This window comes from Mangifera indica, chromosome 17 (genome assembly GCF_011075055.1).
Source record: "Mangifera indica cultivar Alphonso chromosome 17, CATAS_Mindica_2.1, whole genome shotgun sequence".
Taxonomy (NCBI): Eukaryota; Viridiplantae; Streptophyta; class Magnoliopsida; order Sapindales; family Anacardiaceae; genus Mangifera; species Mangifera indica.
This window is the reverse complement of record NC_058153.1, coordinates 10,566,054-10,575,719: the sequence shown is the minus strand read 5'-3', so window position 1 is coordinate 10,575,719 and position 9,666 is coordinate 10,566,054. Positions and strand designations below refer to the sequence as shown.

Here is a 9,666-nt window from a genome sequence, read left to right as displayed (position 1 = left end):
AACAATTCAAGGTTTTTTTTTTAATTTTTTTATGAAATTTCAAAATGCATTTCAATAATTTAAAAAATAATAGTTACACTCTTAAAGATTTAATTAAAATAAAAAAAATTAGAGATATAAATATCATATTACAAGTTATTATGACTATATTTATATTTTGAAAGGAGGTGAATAGATAGTTTTTGAAACAATATAGGATAAATTAATTTGCCCCTAATAACTTAAAAAAAAATTATTTACCCCACTTTTAAGGTTGATAGTTCATTACACCCTTATCATAATAGTTAGACATAATGCGTTAAATACTATTTGATTGTCAATATCAACCCTTAACTTTGATTAGATGGGTGGAATAATGTTTTTTTAATTTTAAAGTAAACCTTATCCTTTTAATAAACCTTGGGTGTGAAATGGTCATTTGGCCTTTCCATTTGTGGTGAAGCAGCCGTGGCAAAATTATAGTAATTTTAATTAAATTTTTAATAGTGATTAAATACGGTCAGAATTACGAGCTTTCCTCGAAGGAGAAGAACATGGCAGCTACCAAAAGGTGACAACGAAAACCTTGTTATATGTCCAACGCAATGATGAAGGCACAAGCTGTTTCTTACAAAATTGTCACATTTGTTAAGTTTATTGTAAAAGGTTGGCGTCTTAAAAAACTTAACAACCCATTTTTATCTTTATATTTTTTCATTTATTTTTTGACCTTTATCTTTCCGCCTTATATTTGGTAACTTTTCGTTTCGTTTCCAAATTGGTGTTCTTTTGCAATCTCATCCAGCGGCCCACCTTCGTAGCTTGTAAATTTGGATTCTTTGGTTGAAATTGGCAAGTGGGTATTTGGAGTCTTTGGCTCTTGAAGGGATTTCTGCATCTGGATATTGTTTGGTTTGATTGTTTAATGAAGAAATTGAGTTGGGTTGTGGAGGTTTTGGTGCGTTGAGGGTTTTGATTGAAAAGGAAAGTTGGAAAATCTTTTATTGGTTGGTGGAAGAATTGAATAGGATCTTTTAATTGGAGTTTTTTGATGGATGCTGGTTTGGTTTCTTGAAGTTCACGAGATCTTAAGTAATATGATATAGGAAGAAAACAATCGTATTTCAGATTAAGTTTTGTTTTTTAATGGAACGGTTAAAGAGGGAGTAGTTAATTTTTTCTTTTGAATTATTGGTAAAAGAATTAACAGCAGATACCTCTTTGTCTCTCTCTCAATAAGTATCAAAGCCAGTGAGATTCTTACTGTTACAACCAATTGTTATGAAAATGCGAGAATGACTTTGTTTTGATCAAGGTTGTTAGTCGTTTGGTAGATATGAAGAATTTTATGCACAAAAGAAGATTACTTTTTTGGTTCTTTATATTATCCTAGTACCGTTCCTAGATTGCTTTAATGTTTTGAAGGATCAGAAGTCTTTTGTACTGTTCCATTTACCAGTATTCAGGGCCTTTCTGAGGGGAAGAAGATGAAGTTTTTAAGCATTGTGGGTAATTCATTTGGATGTTCTGCTTCCGGGGAGCGCCTTGTTTCGGCGGCAAGAGATGGTGATCTTCAAGAAGCCAAGGCCTTGTTGGAATACAATCCAAGGCTGGTGAGGTATTCAACTTTTGGTGTTCGAAATTCACCTCTTCATTATTCTGCAGCTCAGGGCCACCATGAGGTATGCGATTGTTGAAGATAGTTCCATTTCTAAATTACATGTTTGCTTTCTGTTGTTCTGATGTTTGTGGATTTTTATACCTTTAGATAGTTTCGCTTCTGATCGAGTCTGGGGTTGATATAAATCTCAGGAATTATCGTGGTCAGGTATAATCTGTTTTATGTCTTACTGAAAATTTTGGTTTATTGTGATCATTTATCGGTTCTGATTTCAATTTTTCTTCACTTGAATGTTCAAATTGGTAAACTTCATTTTTTATTTCAAAATTTGCTCATCATTATGTTCATCATATGGGTGAACAGACCGCTTTGATGCAAGCTTGTCAACATGGTCACTGGGAGGTTGTTCTGACCTTAATTCTTTATAAAGCCAATGTAAGACATTTTACTCGTGGACTCCATTTTTTCTAGATTCGTGACAGAGTTATGTTATAAAATTATGATAAACTTTTACGAATTGGTTCTAAGATTCACAGAGCAGATTATCTAAACGGGGGTACTGCACTCCACTTGGCTGCTTTAAATGGTCATTCTTGGTGTATCCGGCTACTTCTTGCAGATTACATTCCTAGTAAGCCCACTGTTTGGAACAGGTTGAGGAAAAAATCAAGCAAAGATGAATCAATAGTAGAATTCAATGAAAGGTATTTTCATTTAAAATTCCTCTTGGATTTTGGTGATCCTTCTTGAGTTTGCTGTTTTTATTTATTGTTGTGCCATTTTGATTGCACCAGTGCTCTGCATGATATAATTAATAGAACTGCTGATGGAGGAATAACTGCCCTGCATATGGCTGCACTTAATGGACATGTTGAAACTGTACATTTACTCTTGGAGTTAGGAGCTTCAGTATCTGAGGTTACTGTGGAAGATGGAACTACAATCGATCTTATAGGTTTTTCTCTTTCTTCACCTTTTGAAGGAATGATCTTTGTCCTATAATCTGTTTCCCAAATGCACTTATGTATATACTTGGTGTTTGATGGAATTTTTTTTTATCTGAAAATTTTGTTCTGCTTTGCTCTTATTGATTGATAGGGCTGGATTTGAGCCGAGCCGAGCTCGGCTCGCAGCCAGCTCGGGCTCGGCTCGGTTTATTTATGGGCGGCTCGAGTCGAGCTCGAGACGAACTTGGCTCGGCTCAGCTCGTTTTCGGCTCGTTTTTCATATCAAAACGACATCGTTTTGTATATATATGGATCAAAACGACGTTGTTTTGTGTAAAAAATTTTAAAAAAAAATCTATCGAGCCAACCCGAGCCAGCTCGGATTCGGCTCGAGCCGAGCAGAGCCCGGCTCGTTTTGGGCTTGAACCGAGCCAAGCCGAGCTCCAGCTCGAGCTGGCTCGGCTCGAGTCCAGCCCTAATTGATACTCCAGTGTCTCCTTTCTTTCCATCATTCCTATTTACTTATCAGATTGTCAACATTTGAATGGTTTACTGAAAGGATATACCTCTCATGGAAACTTTTAGCTTGTACCTTTTCAGAAAGCAACAGCAACAACAACCCTTTAAGTCATTCATTTACCTGTTCTTTGAAAATGTCTTAAAATGATCAATTTTACTTGAGTTTATCGGCTTCTAGAATGATGTTATCTGCTTCACCTTCACATATGTATTGAAGTGAATGTCTGATGTCAATTGCAGGAGCTGGGAGCATGCCGCTTCATTATGCTGCCTGTGGTGGTAATGCACAATGTTGCCAAGTATGTTTTTAATTGACAGAATATCTGAATTTTGATTTTGCCATTACATTTCTGTTGAAGACTTAGATTTGTGTCTTTATTGTGAATTAGCTTTTGATTGCCATGGGAGCCAGTCTGACTGCTGAAAATGCAAATGGGTATGCATTTTTGTCTCCTCTGTACAATTACTCAAAGTTGTTGCCATTTTAATTTTAGCGTTCACTCAATTATTTGGTGTTCTATCTGCAGTATCGTTTGTATGTCTTCTATTCTACTAGACTTCAGGAAAGCACAAACATTTGAGTGTGTTTTACCACTTATTTTCTGAATGGTATTTTGATATTTCAGTTTGTGTTTCGGTATGATAGGGGAAGGGGTAAAGATGTCGGGCTTATTCTCTAAACTTTTTGAACCTGCTTAGGCCTACTTATGACATTTTGGAGTGGATAGGAGCAAGTCTAAACTGTCAAATGTGCTTGGCATACTTTAGTATTTGCTGAAATGGAGAAGACATGTGAGGCAAATGAACTATTCTTCCATGTGCCATCAGCAAGGTGGCTTTTGAGGAACAAGATCACTTTGCTAAAGGGCATTTGGCTGTATTGTTAATATGAAGATGCTAAATTGTGCCAACTTCAGACTGCTTATGTTTAGCTGTACTAGCTTGGAAGATGGTTAAATTTTTAAACTTTATCAATTCCTTTGACTTGTGATATACTAAAGTGAGATTCTAGAAAAAGTTTTCAGTAAGGCATTGGGTCCTAACAGAATTTGGAAACCATTTTAGTTGCCCATGGTTTCTGGTTTTTGAACTCCAAGTGCTGTATGAATGCTGTTATGTGTTCTAGAAATTGCACCTTCTTGTATATCATTTTGAGTTTGTTAATTTCAGAATGGTTTAATATTCTTGGCATTGAAAGATTGGAGGGTGAATGGAGTGTTAGGTAATTTGCATAGATTCAGTTTTTTGTCAGTGGTCTGTTGGGTTTCCTAAATAGTAAATAGATCAAAGCCATCAAAATATGAGATACATCCAGATCCTGGAAGCCTCTGGTATCATATAGTGATCGCTATTTTAGTTTTAAATTTAAATTTATCTGCTTTCTTTTATTCAGTGGTTCAGTAGTGCATTAACTCCATCAATGTTAAATCTGATTGGCTGATTCTAACCATCCAGACCAATGATTTTAATATTTTTTGGATTTTCTTTTTAAGGAACTTTTGACAATATGTTGGAAAAAATGTGTTAATAAGAGACTCATTATGTAGTGGTAGTTGGTTGTTATGTGCTTTTGATATTGCCCAAGTATGTCCACAAAGAATAGGGAGGTCAGCATTTAGGATGCAGAAGATCTGTGTTTATAATGTGATTGTGAATGCTTTTTGGCATGTAGTTTTGCATGAGAAGTTTTATCTCAGATATCTATGTTTCTCAAAGTATTTTTTATGATGTTTTATTCTTTTTTAAATTATACTATTTTGAGGAGTGGGACCTATACTCATAAATTATGGATGCAGAGCATTCTTGCAAGTGGGATTTTTTTTTTTTAAATATTTTGTGGAGATTATATGGAGACAAATCTTTATTACTTCTTTTCCCTATGAATTGATTGCCATGCCTTCTTCTTAACATGTATTGATTAGTGTAAAGTTGTTGACTTACCCCTATGATATTTCATTTGTTCAAGATGGACTCCTTTCATGGTTGCTTGTTCATGGCATCGAAGTGGTCTCGAGGAAATTCTTAACTCACAGTCAGAACGTCAGTTAGAGGTTTTTCCTTCACCTTATCTGTCTCTTCCCCTTAAGAGCATTGTCAAGATCGCTAGGTGAGTAAATTTAGCTTTGTGCTTTATTTTGTATTAACTGTATCAGCATATGATGTGCTCAGAGTGTATAAGCTTTAAAATTTTTTAATTCTCTCCCCAATTTCTATAGCCTTTGAATTTATTCGTGTTTTTTATTTCCTCCTTGAGAATTCTTTAGGGTGCCCCAGGAGAATTATCATCTCCATTGTCCGCACAGCCAAGAAGCCTTGCCTTTTTTATATTTTGCTCTGATCAAAGTGCTAAGATTTTGATGCCATATAATTTTACATGGTTTAGTTGCTTAATAAGTGTTAGCATCTCTGATGGCCAGGCTTAAAGGCTCTGTGAAATTTTTGTTGAAACCTTTGTAATTAGTAGCATCTTATAAAAATCCTGCAAAAGGAAATCACTGAGATTGAATATAAGTTCTCATCTTCTTTTCCATCAGAGAGTTTCTTCCATATATTTTTTCTAACTCAGATCGCTCATGATTGGAACCATTACAGAGATTTAAACTAGTGCATTTGTGCTTGCAAAGGCTAATCAAGTGCGATAATACGCTTACCACCTTCTCCGCTTTGGCATAAGGGAAGGACTGATTATACATTAAATAAATTGAGTTCTTATCTTGTATGTTGTCATTTGCAGAGAATGTGGATGGAGGTGTAGTGCTTCTGTATCCACATGCCAAGATCCTTGTGTTGTTTGTTTAGAGAGAGTGTGCACAGTAGCAGCAGAAGGTATGTTACTCGCAATCTCTCTATTTGAATATTTACTCACATGTCAAGATTCTTGTGCTGTTTGTTGGTGAGAAGAAGATGTAATTTTAACCATATTATAACTCTAATTGTATTATTACATGTTCATGCCCCACATAAATGCACATGCAAAGATGCGCATATTTTTGTTTACACAAAAAGAAGCATTTATACATAACTCCGTGTGGTAGGGGCTAGAAGGAGAGTAAAGTGATTTAGGGTGTCTCATATACACAAATGCAAGCACAAATATTTAGGTTTTTACAACTTGGGGTGGTGGGTGATGGAGGTGAACTAAGTGCTCGAGATGTAGGTGTCAAAAAACTAGAATTCCAGGATAATGTTGGCATGTGTTGTTTTGTCAAAGGCAGTATATTGGTAGTGGCGGTAAGGTATGGATGTAGTAGTTACGGTAGTTGTTTCTTGATGAATGTGATTAATGACCTAACGGGTAGCATTGGCGATTCTGGTGTTGGCTTAGACTGTATTCATGTAAACTTAATGCAACCGGATATGGTTGATCGGAATTACAATGATAAACTGGTAAGAAAATGGAAAATTGAAGGTTTTTTTGCGTTATTATATGTGTTGTGTTATCTTTGACCTGTTCATCAGTCTGTATCATCTGACAATTGTATTGAGAAGTCGTTATCTTTGCTCTCTTTGGATATTCGGATTGTTTCTTTTCTCCTTTGAGCTCAAATGTTTCCATAGCTGAGACAATGATAAATAATGCTACAATGCAGGCTGTGATCATGAATTCTGCACACAATGTGCCTTATATCTCTGCTCCACAAACTGTGCCTCCAATGTTGCAAAAGGCCCCATTGGCTCGATTCCGTGTCCTCTTTGCCGTCATGGTATAGTTTCATTTGAGATGCTTCCAGAGACAAAACCAATCAAGGACATTGCAAGAACAAGTTTATCCTTGTCATTTTGCACCTGTTCAGGACCAGGTGATACAACAGAATCATCTTCACTAACAACAGCCCTCTGCAAGCCAAGTTTTCACTGCACCCAAACTACACCTATCGGTTCATCTTTCCGCAGCCTAAGTTGCCAGAAGTTCCCATCAATAAAACTCAACTCCAGTTTTTGCATGGGAGCCCCAGAAACTAGTCCTTCTTTAGTTCCTTGTACCATTAACCGGAACCGCCTTAATAACCATTTGGTAAGGTGTTCAAGATCGAATTTTAGACGATCGGTGTCTAACAACGAGCGGCGAAGGTCATGGTTTTCTGCATTCAATCAATATGTAGCTACAGGCAGTGGATGCTAAAGAGTTTTGGGTTTCATTCATCAAAGTATTTTTTTCCCAATAGTTATTTTTTCTTTTCCAAATACCAATATATGAATGTTTCTATGGTAAAAAGATTACTGGGTTTGTAAATCAAGTGCTTTTGTAGGAAGAACTTGATGCAAAAGCACTTTCTCTGTATAGAATGAAACGCACCCTATATTATCGATCAATCATACTTCTTTATTCTGTGTCATGTATTTTTAGTTTTCAATTTCTTATGTTTGACACATATCATCGCTCTTCAGATTAATTTATATGCAGCTCTTGTTGAAGGAACTTGATGGTGTGTAAGAGTGCATGTTAGAATTAGTTAATAAAAATAATTATTAATAATATTAATTAATTAAGGAAATATTTGTTAGAACAAAACTTATGATTAGGATAAAACATTTAAAATTAGAATAAGATATTGGTTCCAGTATAATATATTTTATTAGGATAATATTTGAATTTGAAAGGTAGAATATTGATAGAATAAATAAATATGATTGGATTGGGTATAAGAGAAGGAAAATATTATTATTTGGATAGGCAATCTTTGGATGATTATGAAGTTGCAACTTTTGGGTTCGGTGGACACCTTTAGTTGTTAGTATTGTTTTTATTTAAAAATAAAAATATTTCTAGCAAATTGATGTTAGAGTGCATGAGATCTGTCTAATATTTAATAATATCCCTAACAAATTAGTATAAGAGTGTGTGAGATATGGACATTTTAAAGAAGAGAATAAAGTGTAAAAGTTCAATTATTATCCATACTCAACTATTAGACTTTGATCCAAAATTCAATTAGGTTAATTCAAAGATAATTTACCCACTAGACCCAACCATTCACTTGTCAAACTTAAACACAATCCTTTAATCAAACCAAGGTCATTTCATTTAGAACCAAAACATTTTTTTAATCCAACCCAAGTTCCAATTATACTACCAACTCGGCTTGTTTTACACAAAGACCACCTTGAGGAGAATATGATTTTAAAATTAATAATAATAATAATAATAATAATGATGACGATGATTAAATCCACCTCTATTTTTTTATCCGAGAACTCTTGCCACCTTGCTTACTTTGCCAACAACTTCTTTTAAGTTTTGAAATAGGTATTGGCCTTTTTATTTGTCACCACCATGAAATTTGTCCCCAATAGGTAGTGTTTCTAGGTTTCTAGACAATAATGCACCCTAACATCCATATCCTTCTTGTAAGCGTTGTACTGTTGCTCGACATCCTTGAGTTTCATAGGCAACGAGATGCTTCTTTTGGACCAAAACCCCACCAAGTGCTTTACCTATTTTGTTTGTGTAAACTTTGAATGGCAATTGAAAGTCAAGTAACCATAACATTAGTTCCGTCGTGATTACTTCCTTCATCCTACTAAAGCCTTGTTGACAACAATCTATCCACTCCCATGTCTTGTCTTTTTTCAACAAATTTGTGAGTGGTATGCCTTCATGGAGTATCATTTAATAAATTGCCTGTAATAGTTAGCCAACCTGAGGAAAAGCGGAAGTTTACTTACCTTTGTAGGCATAATCTAGTCCATGATGGCTTGTATTTTGTGCTCATCCATGCAAATCTGCCTCTTACCAATCTTATATCCATAAAAGAATATTTCCTTCATGCAAAATTCACAATTTTGTTTCTTGACATATAGTGTGTGCTCCTTTAGTCTCTCAAAACCCTTTTTAAGTGTTCCCTTTTTTGTTATATTTTTTATGCTTCTTAACTTTGTTTATGGCATTCTTTTTGTCAATGTTCAATGACAATGGTCGAAACTTGAAATCCACGAGGTTGTCGACAATTGCTATAACATTGGATAAGTCCTTTACATTTTTCTTTGGTAAATTAGCCTACACCCACAGTTGTAAGTGAAGAAATATGAATTGGATTGTAAATTGAATGAGTATTATTAATGAACTATTGTATAATATATTTGGAAAAAAAATCTAATATTATAAAACGGGAAAAATAATATATATTAAATTGGAATAATATTGAATCAAAATCAGAATCGAATCAAATCAAATCAGAATTAGATCAAATAAAATCAAAACAGAATTAGATCAAATCAAATCAATTAGAATTGGATCTGATCAGAATCTAACTGAATGAGAAAGTAAATATTATTTAACACTCTCCCTTAATTGTAGTAGTAGTTCTCGAAGTTGTAATTGAAGACACAAGGAAAGAAAGTGCTCATGAGATAATCCCTTAGTAAAGATATCAGTAAATTAAGAAATGGTCGAGACATCTCAGAGTCGAATGGACCCACGAGAAACTAACTCGTGGATAAAGTGCATGTTGATGTTGATATAACGTGTGTGAGCATGAAATACTGGATTGACAACCATATGCAGAGTAGACTGATTGTCACAAAACACAAGAAGAGATGAATATAGTGGAATATTGAGCTCTCATAAAAGATAACAAAACTAATGAACATCAGCAATCT

The 9,666-nt window shown here is 34.7% G+C and overlaps 1 protein-coding gene across 1 annotated transcript; it reads left to right on the top strand.

Moving 5' to 3' along the window:
* Positions 1–628: 628 nt before the first annotated feature.
* On the top strand, positions 629–7,403 carry LOC123200648 (probable E3 ubiquitin-protein ligase XBOS32). Its single transcript, XM_044615953.1, has 11 exons — positions 629–645; positions 785–1,661; positions 1,748–1,807; positions 1,964–2,035; positions 2,129–2,304; positions 2,395–2,555; positions 3,307–3,365; positions 3,456–3,502; positions 5,033–5,173; positions 5,801–5,892; positions 6,657–7,403. The coding sequence occupies exons 2-11, from the start codon at positions 1,467–1,469 to the stop codon at positions 7,187–7,189; spliced, it is 1,536 nt and encodes a 511-aa protein (XP_044471888.1). The 5' UTR covers positions 629–645; positions 785–1,466; the 3' UTR covers positions 7,190–7,403.
* The last annotated feature ends 2,263 nt before the right edge of the window (positions 7,404–9,666 follow it).

What these genes read in the sequence shown, in the direction of transcription:
- LOC123200648 (XM_044615953.1), top strand. Translation starts at nt 1,467, where the DNA reads ATGAAGTTTTTAAGCATTGTGGGTAATTCATTTGGATGTTCTGCTTCC. An exon ending in CAGCTCAGGGCCACCATGAG is followed by an intron (nt 1,662 to 1,747) that starts GTATGCGATTGT and finishes TTATACCTTTAG; the next exon opens with ATAGTTTCGCTTCTGATCGA. An exon ending in GTGCACAGTAGCAGCAGAAG is followed by an intron (nt 5,893 to 6,656) that starts GTATGTTACTCG and finishes GCTACAATGCAG; the next exon opens with GCTGTGATCATGAATTCTGC.